The sequence below is a fragment of the Castor canadensis genome, chromosome 2, assembly GCF_047511655.1.
Source record: "Castor canadensis chromosome 2, mCasCan1.hap1v2, whole genome shotgun sequence".
Taxonomy (NCBI): Eukaryota; Metazoa; Chordata; class Mammalia; order Rodentia; family Castoridae; genus Castor; species Castor canadensis.
Window position 1 is genome coordinate 127,565,466 of NC_133387.1, and position 16,234 is coordinate 127,581,699.

At 39.6% G+C, this 16,234-nt stretch overlaps 1 protein-coding gene and 1 long non-coding RNA gene across 10 annotated transcripts in view; one reads left to right on the forward strand and one right to left on the reverse strand.

Annotated features, from left to right (window-relative positions):
• Nucleotides 1-5,653, reverse strand: part of Dph6 (diphthamine biosynthesis 6) — a 178,705-nt gene extending 173,052 nt beyond the window's left edge. For 5 of the 9 annotated variants that reach the window (XM_074065605.1, XM_020164458.2, XM_074065607.1 and 2 more), the window contains exons 1-3: nucleotides 5,512-5,653; nucleotides 2,422-2,516; nucleotides 782-975 (exon numbers count right to left, since the gene is read on the reverse strand). In XM_074065605.1, the coding sequence (XP_073921706.1) occupies nucleotides 782-975; nucleotides 2,422-2,516; nucleotides 5,512-5,534 (312 nt within the window). In that variant the 5' untranslated portion in view covers nucleotides 5,535-5,653. Of the gene's footprint in view, nucleotides 1-745; nucleotides 976-2,421; nucleotides 2,517-5,020; nucleotides 5,206-5,511 lie in introns of those variants that run through there. The other 4 variants (XM_074065604.1, XM_074065608.1, XM_074065606.1 and 1 more) reach the window with 4 other exon arrangements.
• A 67-nt stretch (nucleotides 5,654-5,720) lies between these two features.
• Nucleotides 5,721-16,234, forward strand: part of LOC141420773 (uncharacterized) — a 137,188-nt gene continuing 126,674 nt past the window's right edge. Inside the window, exons 1-2 of the long non-coding RNA XR_012445385.1 lie at nucleotides 5,721-5,949; nucleotides 8,665-8,733. This is a non-coding gene — a long non-coding RNA (uncharacterized lncRNA). The remainder of the gene's footprint in view (nucleotides 5,950-8,664; nucleotides 8,734-16,234) is intronic.

Below are 16,234 nucleotides of genomic sequence, written 5' to 3' on the forward strand. Positions count from 1 at the left end.
AGTACCTCTCAACATCAACCATGTTATTTGTTTACTGTCTATCCTATTGTACTAGAAAGTGGGATCCATTACAATAGAACTTCATCTCATTTGTTCATTGCCCTACCCTCAGTGCTTAGCACTATGTATCAAACACACGTAGGCACTCAAAAATTAGTTGTTAAAAAATTATTGAATAGCCATTAGTTCTTATATCTCAAGGAAAAAAAAAAAAAAAAACTTGGTTAAATATCATTTCACCAGCCTGGGTGACAAACTCACCAAAAGTCTTATTGTGACTTTTTGGCAGTACCAGGGTTGAACTCAGGGCCTCATGTTTGCCAGGCAGGAGCTCTACCACTTGAGCCACACCCCAGTGGCTCAATTAAAAGCCTTTCGATTTTAATTTTTTAAGATAGGGTCTCACGGTCTTTGCCCAGGCTGGCAGTGAAACACAATCTTTCAATCCCTGTCTCCTGAGTAGCTAGGGTTAGAGGTTATAGGCCAGACCCCAAGACTCTTTTTTTTAATGTCCTTTAATATAAAGACATACTAACAGGTTTTCCTCCCCACCCCCCACAAAGATAAAAATATCCTTTCAAACAACGGTGGGCTGGCAGAGTGGCTCAAATGGCAGAGCACCTGCCTAGCAATTGCAAACCCAAGTACCATCAAAAAACCAAAAAACAAAAAAAGAGAAACAGTTGGACTATTAACAGTTTAAATTGTTAATTACTAAACAATTTATGAAATGAAAGGAACTTACTGAGCTCAAAAAAATGTAACTGGTCACTCTGCATACCTTGATAAGTTTCAGAAGCTGGAAGAGATCTTCAACCTCATCACCTTCACATTCCGTGTACACTTGTCCAATGTCCAAGCTCCTTCCTCTTATGGTTCTGCGGTACAGGGGAAGAGCCATCGCTTCTGCATACAAGTCAATGGCATGGTGACCCACTGTCTGATACATATAGCTGTCCAATTCATCAGATCCTACTGTGCCAAATAAAGTGGAGATAAGTGTAAACCAGAGAAAAACAAATGGAACTGAAAGCCCACAGAGGTTTTACCAATGGAAGAGTATTCAACACTGAACTTGAATCCTCTCTCTGGATCTATCTAGGTAAATAATATCTAAGAATTATACATTTATCCACAGCTGCATTTAGTTCATATCAGATCTAATCATATCCACTACTAATTACAAATAAGATTATTCATAAAATTTTTAAATTATGTACATTTACAGAGAAGAGTAATGGATCCAGTAAATTTTGATTATTTTATTTAATTAAAAATTTTATTACATAAATATTTTTAAATCATTCAAGGTTACTCACAAAGTCATCTAGACTTATAAAAACTTTTCTTAAATATGTACTTACTTAATAAGTAACAAATGTTTGTAAGGGAGAGAGGAGGGAAGGAGATACTTAGTATTCTATTCTGATTCAATTACATTTACAACACAGCTTCCTCATGCCATGCTATGAATCTTGTATCCACATAACTCTTTAGTTCATCTTAAAGTAACAGTAGAACAAAAGCATCCAGTGTGGAAAGAAAGGAAGGGGATGATAAAACAATCTTACTAGAAGAGCTATGTAAAAAAAGTAGCAGTACATAAGGGTATGGCAGTGCTGGTCTTTCCTCTCACATCAGCAGTAAATATCTATGTTGTGTAAGTTTAACAAGCATGTACAAAAAGCAAGTTGTCAATGATACTCATTTTTTAAAAGTTCTAATTGGGGAGAAAACTGAAAAAAGGAGGTGAAATGAGATCTGTGGATTATATGTGGATGTACTTGGTGCTACAGAAAATTTAAAGTAGATATGTGGACTGACAGCATGGGTCAAGGGTAAAGTGTTAGTTTAGGAAGCATGAGGCCCTGAGTTCAAACCCTGGTAAGGCCAAAAAAAAACCACAGTAGAAACGTATTATATCTGCTGCTCTCACGTCTCACATGCCTGACCTACATCTAAGATAAGTGAACTGCATCTTTTTAAAAGTAACAGCCACAGATTATATATTGAGAATGTATGTCTTGCTTCCCAAACTCCTTATCTATGTGAACACTGCCTGCAACACTTGGACATGAGGTGCAGAAGAGCAGCAGTGCACTCTGAAGCGAAAGAATTCAATGTTCTACTCTGAATGTCTGTGCCTTTTGATTTCGGACAAACTCATAAAACTCTGCACATCAGTATCCGTGACTGTTAAAAGTAAAGTTAATGATACCTCTTTTTTAGAGTTGATATTTGTATTAAACGGAATGTAAGTGAAAGCACTTAATGCTAAGTTCTGTGCAGAATTGAGCATCTAATATCGCTAACTACATATTTGGTCTTGTTTTCAAATTTGTCTACTGCTTACAGTAAGATGTAATTATGAAGCTGAGTTTTAGTCACTTAGAGAACTTCCCAATAAAATCACACGCTTACCTCGGGTTTCATCTGGTCTTAGATTTGCCAAAGCAACAATCTGATGCCCAGCAGCAATGCACTGCATCATATTGTAACAGCTGTCCTTCCCACCACTAAGAAATGAAAGAGACAGAGAGAGAGAGAGAGAGATGTGAATCTCAGGTTACTGACAATTGTGCAACATAAAATCACTAGATCTCAGCTTTTCAGGGTCTATGAGTGACTGTTTCACAATTAGAATGCAGTAACACACACTAATTTCTAAATCATATATAAACTAAAATGAATCTGAAAGTCTTAAGGTTGCTACTTGTAAGATTTTATGAAATTATAGGTCATTATAGCAAGGAGTACTCTAAACGGTATATTTGTGATAGTAGTTTTACTTAATGAAGTCCTTTGCAAATAAAAAATTATTCAAATTTACATCCTAACACACCTTAGATGAAATTCCTAAGCAAAAAAAAAAAAATCTGTTCCACTATGAAGAATCTAACTATTGGCTATCAATAGTTAGATATTTGATCCTATTTAAGGATCAAATTAAAATTTTGAGTCCCAATCTCATGACAAACTTTGACATGCTTTACTTGGTTTCAAGTTCTGTAGAGATGACAGCAAAATGCTAAATTACACTGCTAAAGTTAGACATCAAGAGTGCTAGCACTTCAACCGTCACTGCATACACCTCTTCAGAAGTGCTGAGGCTGAGGGGAAGGGCAGGGACACAGGGAAGTATAAAACAGCCCCTGCTCTCTCTTCAGATTCAGATGACCCCAAGCCAACCTTCCACAACTCTCTCCATAGAACCACACTGTTCTATTTCTGCAAAACAAAAGGAAACTAGCTAATTCTATCACATACTATTGATTGCATTCACACCAGAACTTAGGTATATGACATGGTTTCAAAATATTACCTATCAAATCGTGTCCAGCAAAATGTTAACTGAATACACCAGGGCAAACAACCTTGTTAAACAGACTATCTTAATCTCCTCTTAGAACTCCAAGTACAGTCAACCCTCCTATCAGCCTTCCACATCTGAGTCCCACATCTGAGGACTCAGCCACTTACAAGTCAAAAAACTGAGGAAAAATTAAATCTACACTGAACACATAGAGACACTTTTTTTTTTCTGGCAGTACTGGGGTTTGAACTCAGGGTGTGCTTGCCAGACAAGCGCTTTACCACTTTAGCCAGGCCTCCAGTCCTTTTTGTTCTAAGTTATTTTTCAGATAGGGTCTCATACTTTTTGCTGTATACTAGCTTCTGACCAGGATCCTTCTACCTATCCTTCCAGCCACAAGATTATAGACTTGAGCCACAGTGCCTAGCTTGTTTCCTGAGATGGGGTCATGCTAACTTTTGTCCATGCCAGTGGTGAACCACGATTCTCCCCATCTCTGTCTTCATCCTGAGTAGCTGGAATAATTGATGCGAGCAACCATGCCCAGCTATGTAACTTATTTTTCTGTCATTATTCACTGAGCACGACAGCTTTTTGTAGAGCATTTACATTGCATCTGATATAAGCAATCTAGAGGTGACTTAAGGTGGAGGGGTGTACATGGGTTGCAGGCCCTGTTTTACATAAAGGACTTGGCATCTGCAGGTTTTGTACCCATAGGGGTCCTGGAACCAGTCTCCCTTGGATACCAGGCATGACTACATATGTTAGATGACAAAGTCTACAGGCCAGACTCGGTTTCCACTTCTGGGATACTAAGTTATTCAGTGTGCTTTGGTTTACATGCTTACTAGAATGAGGTGTCAAGATAATCTGCAAGGTGTCATTCAACAATAAAATTCAAGGACTCATTTATGTATTAGGAAAACAATGTTCTACGGCCTAAAGATACGTAAGAATTTCAGTTTCAGTTACTCCCTAAAACACACAATTTCTCATTTTCTCACTTCTCATTGTCTCTCTCTTACACACACACACACACACACACACACACACACTGCAGATTCACTGTTAAGGTTTAATTGCTTATATATAATACATTGGCACATGTATCATAAGCATATACATATATACACGCTTGTGAGTTCATTCTTACTGCAGATAGTTAAGTTTAAATTTTCTAATATTGCTTTTCTCAGTAAATTATTACATTAGTAATTTAGTGTGAAGGGCTATGCTGATTTTCCCTCCTCCCAACCGATATGCCTAAACCTCTAGTTGGTTTGTGTCACTGAGACTTGACAAACTGAATGTGGAAATGAATTATTTCCCAAGCTACTTTTAATTCTTGCCTCTCTAAAGAAAACGAAAACCGCAGTCGTTAAGGTTTGATCACCGATTAGAACAGCACTTATTGTGGTATTGTAGTCTTGTCTCCAGCGCTGGCATGGGAGTGGAGGGGGGGATCAGAAGGTCCTAACAAGTCAATATCGTCCACCAGCACCAACTACCCTGGACGCCGAATTAAAACGCTTACAAGAGTCGACACATTACGGCAATCTGTCAGACCCTATTCTGGCCCGAATCTCGGGGAGCAGCCCATCTCAGGCGTGTAAAGTCCCTCTGTGATACTACTCCAGGTTCCCTTTTGTCTCCGTGTATACATGGAAACATTTAAGCTAGCGTGTTCTGGGCCAGAGAACTCACTTATGAGCTACAGGCTCCCTTTGGAGCACGGTCTGGATGCCCTGGGTCACTCAGGCCAGGGCGCCCCAGGCCCGTGTGGCCGTCTACACCTTGCGCCCCGAGCCGGACACGTGGTGACGACGCGGGTGCGGCGGCCTCGCGGGGTAGGGACGCCCACGACCCGGAAGTGCCGCGGGGAGGACACCAGAGGCTGGAGTCCTAGGGAGCGAAGTTAGGCAAGGCCCTCCAACTTGGCGTTAAACTGCAACGCCTGGCCGCACCCGCGCCGTTAACCAGTGCCCGGGGCGGTGGACCCCGGGGACCCCGACAGCCACCGGCGGCAAGAGCCACAGAGGAATGGGAAGTGGCCGCAGGCTCCGCCCCTTCCTGTGGTCCCGAGCAGCGACCCGACCCGCGACTCCGCCAGACACGCCGTCTTCTTCCACCCAGCGGCGACAGCAAGGGGACAAAAGCTGGCCGGGGAGCAGCAGGGCGGCCAGGCCGCGCGTTACCTGATCAGGGCCGCAACCCTCATGCTGGGCGCAGGGCGCGTGCGCGACGGGAGTTGGCGGTCTTCGTGACGCACGCGGGTCCTCGCTTGGGTGTCCGCGCTGGCGCCTGTCCGCGGTCCGGTGCTGCTGCCTCTTCGGCTGCCTAAGGGGTAGAGCAGCGGTGAGGGGATACCGCCCTGGCACCTCGTCCTTGTGGCAGGCACGTTTCGGTTACGTCACCCTCTCCTCCCCCACCAAAAAAAGAATTTAAAAATAAACGGTTTAGGCATGGCCTAGCCACCTAAGTAAGGGCACTGAAGCTTCAGTGAAGGGCGAGGGTCAACCTGGCGCTCAGGGTCGCTTTGGTGAGATGTTCAAAGCCTAATGTCTAAGGTGTGACACTTTGAGGAGTTTGCCACCCCTCCCTTAACCGCCCAAGGAAGTAACTGCACACTTTAGGTATTTAACTTACATCTCCTCTACCCTCTCACCTGCGGGATCCAGATGTGAAACTGAGCCCCTTAGGGGCTGGCTCCATGACCTAGGTCTCCCATGGCCTTTGCTGTTTGTTGAATTCAGAAGCAAGGAAGCTAGAAAGGCTCATAACTGAAGAGCAATTGCCTTACACAAAGAAAAGCTAGCTTTGGGATTTACCACCAAACACTTATTAGAGTGTCTTACCCCTGGGTACAATCAAGATTAAAACAGACCATCTGGAGTTTATGGGGGTGGGAATAGAGAAAGCAAAGTGAGAAGTGGTATTTTTAAAGGAAGGAGATCAGAAGTAGAGGGACAAACTGCAGAGTTGAATAGCGTTAAGGTGAACCTTATTAATGAGGCGGGCTCGAAACCAGAGTTTTGGAACCCAGACCCAAACTCATAGGCTACCACAGGTCAGGTCTGGCCACTGACCCCTATACACCAAATAAAGAGACATGGTAAAGGGAAGAGAAAGGAGATTTATTACCAGACCTCAGAGTAAGACCTCTGAGAAGAGGCAGAGTAAGCACTCAGCCCATCTTCAGCCATCTTCAGGGTTCAGACATGAACATGTTTAAATTCATGTTTAAATAGACAAAAATCTGGGGACATGGGGAAAGAGGGATGCATAAACAGTCCCAGTACAAATGTGGTCTGGCTGTCATTATCTCAGTCCTTGTTCTGGTAGAGGTCTGAGAATTGTTATCCAGATTCTGTGTTGCCTGACAGGTGCTCCTTCCTAAGGAAGCTCTTCTGTTGGCGATGTTTCTGTTTCCTGTCAGATAAGATGTTATCAGTTCTGTCCTTGCTGGATTCCAAGGTGATTGTAAAGTGACTGCAGAGAGAATGGCTTAGAGCAAGGACAAGTACAAAATGGAGGCAGAGATGCCATGTTTTCTCTTGCTTTTAAATAATTTGTGGGACCATGTGAGAAGTCCATGCTTACAAGCTGACTCTAAGGAGAGGGTTAACTGTATAACTGGACCTGTGCTCCAAGCAGAAGGACAAACTAGATCTAAGATCATAGGTTCATGTTGCGTTTGTGGAAAAACAAAACATACCAGCATATAATTGGAACAAAATAAGACAAGGTAGTAGTTAGGGTGAGAGATGAGTAGGGTGTTAGAGGGGGAGGATTCCAGAGGCTCTTAGAGGCCATGCAGGCTGTGGAACAGAAGTGTGACATAAAACTGAAAGGATTACACTATACTGTGTGGAGAAAACATCTACTAGGCACCTATTGTGATAGTTCAGAGGAGAGTTGATGGGAGCCCAGATAGTGGATTTGGGAGAAATAAGAGGATTCCAGCTCTCTTTTGAATATTGAGCTAATAAAATTGGATCAATTAGATATGGGTTGTTAAGGAAAGAAACCATGAGGGATGATAAAAGTGTCATGAACTAAGCAAGCTAATATATAGAAGAAACAGAGTATCATGCCAAGTACACAGCAAGCATTAAATTTTAATATAGTATAATATTCTGACTAATTCCCTATAGTTGCTATAGATAACTAAAGAAGTGACAGTCTGCCTACCAGTTTCAGCACCTAAAATCATGAAGCTTTAAAAATCTGTGAACTGGGTGTGTAGCTCCAGTGGTGGAACACTTGTCAAGCATGCATAAGGACCTGGTCTCAATTCCTAACATGAGGAAGAAATAAAGATCATGAATTTGAGGCCAGCCTGGGCTACATACCAAGAAAAAAAATCTGTGATAATGAATATTTACCAAAAGAGTCAGAGTCAAGTATCTGAGGAGTTTGTAGGCTAGTTGGGGTGATAAATACATTAAACAAACATTCACAATACAAAAAATCATATTTTGAAGTAAGAAGTTATGTAATGTATTGACCAAAAACCCATGAGTTGAACCCACAGAATAAAGGCTAAAATAAGGATTAAAGGATCCTTATTTTCAGTTCTGAAGAGCAGAACTGAACAGGAGGAGCAGTTAGACCTTCCAAACAAAGGCAATAAGACAGGAGTAAGTATGGTGTGTTCATAGCACTGGGAGACTAACTTAACAAGTCAAGAGGGTTTTAGAGAGGGGGGAAAATAAATTGAATGGATAGGTGAGGCCTGGCTATTTAGGATCACAGAAAGTCAATGTGAAGAATTTCAACGCCAGAAATGTTATTCTGGCTGGCTGCCATCATTTTTGGGAGATTGTGTGAATTAACATTGTGAGTGGTTTTGATGAAATAGATATAAAACACCTCTAAAGACTCCTCTTGTGTTTTCCACCAATGGCTGTCTTTTCCTTGGCAATTCTCAACATGGGCAGGGAGAGGAGATAGAAGGTTCTCTTTCTAAAATCACAGCCTTAGGATTATGTTTTTGTTTTTCTCTGGTAACTGGTCTTTCTAAGTTTTATTTTAAGATATCCTCAGCAAACCTATTTATTTCAGTGTGTGTATCCTAGGGCTTAACTGTTTATTTGATAGTCTGTAAGGCCATTTTCCAAGGTCAAGTTTTTGACTTGATGTTTCCCTCTTCCACTCTACTCCAGCATCCTTGTATTAAGTGTTCATCAGGTCCTTAAATTCTTTTTGAAAAAATTTCTCTCAGTATCTTTACTCCTTTTAAAACTTTTTACCTGAATTCTGACAATTAGTCAATTTTCTGGTTGCCTAATGCAATGCTGCTACATATTTTCTTTTAAAAGTCTTAAAAATCTTGTGTTTTCTTGTAGTGCCTTCCTCTCAGAATCACCCTACAAGGTTCTGTGCTTGAATGTCCCACCAGAGCCACCATACAAATGGTAGGTTCAATTTACTATAGTTCAATAGCTATATTTACATTTTTGAAACTGAAATATATTGGGATGGTCTTTTTTGTGGTACTGGGTTTTGAACTGAGGGCCTCATGTTTGAGGCACTCTTCCACTTGAGCCATTTTACCAACCCTTTTTTATGTTGGGTTTTTTCAAAATAGGATCTTGCAAACTGTTTGCCTGAGGCTGGCTTTGAACTTCAATCTTTTTTGCTATCTGCCTCCTGAGTAGCTAGGATTATAGGCATGAGCCACCAGCACTAGGCATCAGAAAGCTCTTGACCCAGACATCAGTTGTTCTTAGATTCATAAAAAATTCTGAAGAAGTTTTTTAAATAGAAGACTGAACAAAATCAGAGCCTTTCTTGACCCCCAAAGACATTCTCTACTGAAAGTAAAAATTAGGGCTGGGGATGTGGCTCAGTGGTACAGCACTTGCTTAACATGTACAAGGTCCTTGGTTTGATCCCTAGAACTGCAAAAAAGAAAACAGACTACAAGTTAGGGTATGAAATTTGAAATTCACCCAGTGTATCTGTTATCAACTTCTGAAAATCAGATGCCAACCATCCAAGAGAGAGGAACAAGAGAAGACGGAGAGACTCAGATGGTAAGGGACTTTGACATCTTTGAAAACAGAAAAGGAAAGAAGAATGAGTAAAAAGTCCTAGTTTGCAATGAACTTCTGAGTCTCAGCCAGACCAGTGGGTAGCCTTAAACTAAGTTATCCATCAGAGGAATTCCTAACTGGGCAAAGATGGTCCAATTCTACTCTGTGTTGCTCAGTCATTGTCTCAGAGTAGTGTAGGAAAAGCCTGGTCTGGTGCAATCTTAGTAGTGCACCTAGATGTGCACTATTGGAGATTATAGATCAACTCATCACTCACAATGTATATGGTGTAAATCTCCCATGATTCCTGTAAACCTCTCTCTTTAAGGTTAAGTTTAGAAAAGAGAGGTTAATTAAACAAACTATAGTCCTTGTCATTGCAGTTAATCTCGGGCCATACTGCTACTGTCGTATCCTCTATGTTCCTTAGCTGTCACTTCAGCATGTCCTATTGGCTTACCTGGTAGTGTGACCTACATTCCTAAGAGGTTTTAGCCCTTACTCATCCTACTCTATTTCAGATTGGGGCTGATGCATGTTTCTGTTCACAGGTTCAATTGGGCCAGGGCATGCTAAAGGCAGCTAAGTAGATCACCTGGATTCCACAAGTGTTATATTCCAGTATATAACAGCAACCCCACTTCTATCAATTATCCCTGCTGTTGGCCTCTGGATGCAAAGTACCAAAAGTGTCCCATCCTACAACTATATACACTCTATAGGTCTGTGGATCTACTTTATTCTAAGAGAGGAAACTTTTGAAGGCCAGGAGTTCTAACTCTGCTCAACCAGGACTTGTGGGAGATAAAGTTCTTTAATAAGCTGTTGGGAAGCCATTCTTGATTTCAACCAAATCAGATCACTGTGTTCCTACTAAACACACAAGGCCATACAGGGATCTTTGATTTAGTATTTATACTATATCCTGGGGCATGGCCCTCATCCTTATTGATTATTGTCTCTGAGCTACTCATTTGGCTGTGGCTTTAGTAGGCCTTTATGGTAATCTGTTAGGCTATCTTCACCTAAATAGTACAATACATAACAATTGTACATAGCCCAGTCCTATGCCTCCTTTTTTCTGAAGTGAGTTTTCTGGTGGATGCTCTGCTGGGTGGGATTCAGTGGCCTATAGAAGTATTCTGCTGGTGATGCTACTTGAGGATGTGATCGGAAGTTGGGATCAGCTTTAGAGAGGCATGGCCTGATGTGAGCTTTATGATGGATCCAAGGGTCTGGTAGCCAATGGCCCTCGGTCATCTGCAGGTGGTTTTGAGAGGCTATGTGACTGGGATATCTCTGGAACTGCCACCCCGTGACAGAATGATTCCCAAAGTCAGATAATGAGAAGCAGGAACATTTTACTACTGTTTCATATTCTGCTCTTCTGGAGTAAGAAACAGAATGAAGAGTTTATGGAAACTAAGAATAGTATTTGAAGGAAAGCCAACCTGAATTTGGGAAATGTCTTAGAACAGTAGTTTTAAGGAAATTCTCTCATTTACTTCTAAACAAGCATAGTAATCTTGATCATATTAACATACTAGTATTGAATCTTGGAAAAGTGTTTTTCAAAAGACTCATAAGTTAATAGGGAAATCTTATTTTTAAGTTTGCCTATACATAATTTCCCCAAACTTCAGTAGTACTTGATTTACCAAGACCCCCCATATGCATAGTTTTCTACATGGAGAGTGTAAGGATAACTTCAACCTGGTAAATGTCAACAAGTTAAAAGATTTCATATCAACATAGCCTAAAGCAATTCTTTTTGTAATACATTTAAATGTCTTGCTCAAGATTCACCTTTGAAAGAAATTGTGAGCTCACTTCCTACAGTCTGAAACTGTTTCATACAAATGACTATGGCTTAGCTTGTAGGCCCCACAAAATAGGTGAAGAGAAAACCAGCCTTGAAAGCTCAATCCTTTGCCAGTTTACTCAAGGAAGCTGTCCATAGCCAAAAACTGTTGCTGGTGATGAACACTTACAAGCTGTCACTGAATTCTTCTTCCTTAGCAGTGCATCTCACTGACGTGCTGTTGATAAAGACTCAGATAATCAAATCTGCTACAGGTAGTTATTCCTCAGAAACCTTGAAAGTGCTTTAAGTGAATTCTCCCTGAACTCATGCCATACAGGAATCCATCAAAAGTTTGCCTGGTGAGGAGTTAGGGAAAAAGAAATGGAGTAATTATTTAGAGTGTCATTTAAAGACATCAGGATGTAAGTGATGTCTCTGTATGATAATTACAGCTTACTGTGGGCCTTTCCTTTACAAAATAGGATTCATTGTTATCCACATTTTGTAGATGAAAAAACTGTGCACAAGTTGCTAAAAGTCTCAGACCTAGTAGGTGTCAGAACCTAGACTAAAACACAAGCAATCTAGCTCTTAACCACTATAATTTTTTAACTATAATTTGCCATTGAAATGGACTACCGGTTATTTTTGCTCAAAAAATTCTGTCTCCAAGATATGTCTGGAAAAGTATTTCTATCATTGGCCTTATTAATCTCCTTTTACTATGCTTCCAAGATGAATAGCCTAGTTTTGAACAGACACAAATTGTTGTATGATATAAACTGATTATGAGGTTACGCATGATACCTGGGAGGCACTACAAGTGAACAACTCAGGGAGCAGAGGCCCTGGCTGTCACCCCCTCCCAGGCATGCACAGTGGAGGGTGTGCAGGAGGCTGAGGTCCTGTTCCTGAGGGGGCATGCCCACAGTAGCAGTAGATAAGAATAACACAACTTTTGCTTTCACTGCATTTGCATGGCTCCCCTGCATTTGTTGCCCCCACACTTTGTCTGGTTACACACTGCTGATAAGACTGGGTGTGAGTGCTACAGAGGGTAGTGCTATAATTCCTGCCTCTGACTCTCCCCATGAAGCACCTGGACCTGCACCAGTGTCTAATTATGGGACAAGAGTTTCAGGCCCCTCCCTAAAAGCAGCCAGTACCAGAGACTGATCCAAATAACTGATCCAGCGTCTGTAGTACCTGAGAAAATCTATTACCATTAAAAGATTAAACACCTACCCTAAGAGGAAGGAATAAAAGTTAATGGCAGAGATAATATATTCAATGGCATAATAGCACCGAATGTCCTAAATCTTGGGGAAAAAAATGGACATTCATGTAAGGAAGCCAATAGAACCCCAAATAGACATAATCAGAAAAGATCCCAACCACAACATTTTACAGCCAAACTGTCAAAAGTACAAGACAAAGAAAGAATGTCAAAATCTCCAAGTGAAAAGTACAATGTCACACTTAAAGGTAACCCCATTAGACTAACAGCAGGTTTTTGGGTGTTTTTTTAGCAGAAACCCTCCAGGCCAGGAGGGCATAGAATGATGTGCTTTAAGTCCTGAAAAACTATAACTGCCATCAAGATTAATATAAGCAGTACAGCTTATACTAATTGAATTGAAGGAGAATAAAGACCTTCCAAGATAAGCAAAACATTAGTTAATCCATGACAACCAGGGTACACTTACAAAAGACTTTTAAGGAAGTCTGACACCCAGAAGTGAAGAAAGATAACTACTATCCTGGCAGCATGTAAAAGTATAAATCCCACTAGAAGAGAAGATATACAAATTAGATATAGAAATGAATCAAGCATTATCAATACAATAGTCTTCAAAGATTAGTAACAAGGAACAAATGAATAAGGAATGTTCAAAACAACTAGAAAAAAAATCTGCTAAATAACAGAAACAAGTCCATACCTTTCACTAATAACTCTGAGTGTAAGTGGTCTTATTTCCACAGTTAGAAAATACAGATTAAGTGAATGGATTAGAAAACAAGACACAACTATATGTTGTCTATAAGAAACTCACCTCACCAATAAAGATACACACAGACTGAAACTAAAGGGATAGAAAGATCCCATGTAAATGGAGTCCAAAACCAAGCAGGAGTAGCTATACTTACATCTGGCAGAAAAGACTTTAAGACAAAAATAGTAGAAGAGAAAAAGTCACTCTATAATGATCAAGGAATCAATTCATTATGAAGCTAAACAATTATTAATATAAATTCACCTAATGTTGGAACACCCAGTTTTACAAAACAAACACTTTTAGACATAAAGGGAGAAATAAGTTCTAATACAATAATAGTGGGATTTTTCAATATGCCATTCTCACCAATAGATAGAGCTTCTCAGCAAATTGAAGAAAGAAACATTAGACATAAGCTAAGCTATAGACCAAATGATCTTAACAGATACTTATAGAACCTCCCATCAACAGCTACAGAATACACATTCTTTTCATCAGCACATGCAACTTTCTCTAGAATTAACCATACGTTAGGCCACAAAACAAGTCTTAACAAATTCAAAAATGTTGAAATACTATCATGTATCTTTTTTGATCACAATACAATGAAACTCAAAACCAACAGCAAGAGAAACTTAAGAAATTATACATATATGTGGAGACTGAACAACACACTTTTGAATGGATCATGGGTCATTAAGGAAGTCATAAAGGAAATAAAAAATTCCTTGAAATGAATAAACATGGAAGCTCAACATACCAAAACCATTGAGATAAGTGGGCCACTGGTGGCTAGCATCTATAAACCTAGCAACTTGGGAGGGTGGAGTTTCGAGGATCATGGTTCAAGGATATCTTGGACAAAACAAGACCCCATATCAACCAAAATCTGGGCATGCCTGTCATCTCAGCTATGCGGGAAGCTGAGATCAGGAGGATTGTGGTTCCAGGCCATAACAGGCAAAACGGTTTGTGAGACGCCATCCCAACAGAAAATAGCTGGTATGGTGTCCCATACCTATTCTCTCAGCTATGGTGGGAAGCATAAAATAGGAAGATTGCAGTCCAGATGGGTCTGGGCAGAAAGTGAAACCCTATCTCCAAAATAACCAGAGCAAAAGGGCTGGAGGCCTGGCTCAAGTAGTTAGGCAATACCGACCTAGCAAGCACAAAGCCCTGAGCTTAAACCACAATACCAACAAAGAAAGAAACAAAACCTGTGGTATACCTCAAAAACAGTTCCAAGAGGGAAGTTTATAGTAATAAGTGCCTATATCAAAAAAGTAGGAGGTCAGGCATAGTGAAACATGCCTGTAATCCCAGATACTTGGGATGTAAAAACAGGAGGATATTGGTTTGAGGCTAGCTTAGGAAAAGTTAGAATTAGACCCTATCTGAAAAACAAACTAAAAGCAAAAGGACTAGTGTATGGCTCAAGTATTAAAGCACTTGTGAGTTCAATCTTCAGTACTGCAAATTTTAAAAAGATCTCAAAAACCTATGTTGCAGCTTGATATCTTAGAAAAGCAAGAATAATCCATATCCACAATTTGTAGAAGGAAAGAAATAATACCAGAACAGAAATAAATGAAATAGTCTAAAAAGAACAATATGAAGGAACAATGGAACAAAGAGGGGGTTCTTTGAAAAGACAAAATTGACAACCATTTAGCTAAGTAACCAAAAAAAATAAATGAGAGAGAGAGAAAATTAGAAATAAAACATGACAACTGATATTAAAAATTTTAAAGGATTATTTTGCTTTTTGAAAAAATTATAATTTAATTATACAAAGGGGCTTCATTATAATATTTATAACAACAAAGCACAATAATGTACTTTGATCAAATTCACCCCAATCATATTACTCTTTCTGAACTACTCTCCCTCCTCTCTCCTCCTTTTCAACAGTTTTTGATGGGTTTCCTTGTTCTATTTTCATATATACATATATAATGCATTTCTATAATATTTACATGCTGTCACCCATTCCTTTCCTTTGCCTTTCCTCCTACTTGCTGGTTTTCAAAGGATTATTTTTAAAAATTATATGGTAACAAATTGGAAAGTGTAGAAGAAACGAAAACTTTTTGTACATATATGACTTACCAAAATTAAACCAAGTGGTTCAATACATGTTCCCATGTTTAAAAAAATTGAACCTAGAAGATATACAAAACTTGAATTGACCAGTAACAAGTGATGAGATTGGATCAGTAATTTAAAAATATCTCCCAACAAAAGAAAACTCAAGACTGGATGGACTCACTACTGAATTTTACCAAACTTTTAAAGAACTAACATGAACACTTCTCAAACTATTGCATAGAATACAAAAGGAGGACTCCCTCTAAACTCATTCTAAGAGGTCAGCTTACCCTGCTACCAAAACCTAACAGGACACAACCAAGAAAAGAAAACTACAGACCAATATCCATGATGAACGTAGATGCAAAGATCCTCAGCAAAATGCTAGGATAAACAAATATAACAACTTATCAAAGAGATCACACACCATAGTCAAGCTGGCATAAATCTAGTTACGCAATCATCATTCAACATATGTAATTCAATAAACACAATACATCACATAAATAAAAAAGGGAATAAATTATCTTATGATCATCTCAGTAGATGCAGAAAAATGATTTCATATAACTCAATATCCCTTCATGTTAAAAACCCAGAACAAATTATGTATAAAAGGATAATATGTCAACATAAAAGCTATATATAACAAATCTATAGCCAACATCATGCTGAATTGGGTAAAACTGGAAGCATGTCTTCTAAGATTGGGAACAAGTGCAGGGTGTCCACTCTTGCCACTCTTGTTCAACAGTACTAGAAATTTTAGCTTGAGCAGTTAAGCAAGAGAAAAAAATAAAAATCATACAAATAGAAGGAGCTCAAGTTATCTCTGATTGGAAAATATCTGTTTCTGTACATAGAAAATAGGACTCCATCAAAAGATCATTAGAAATGATAAATGACTTCAGAAATGTTGCAGGACACAATACCAACTACAAAATCAGTAGGTTTTCTGTACACCAGGAGTGAATTTGCTGAGAAAGAAATC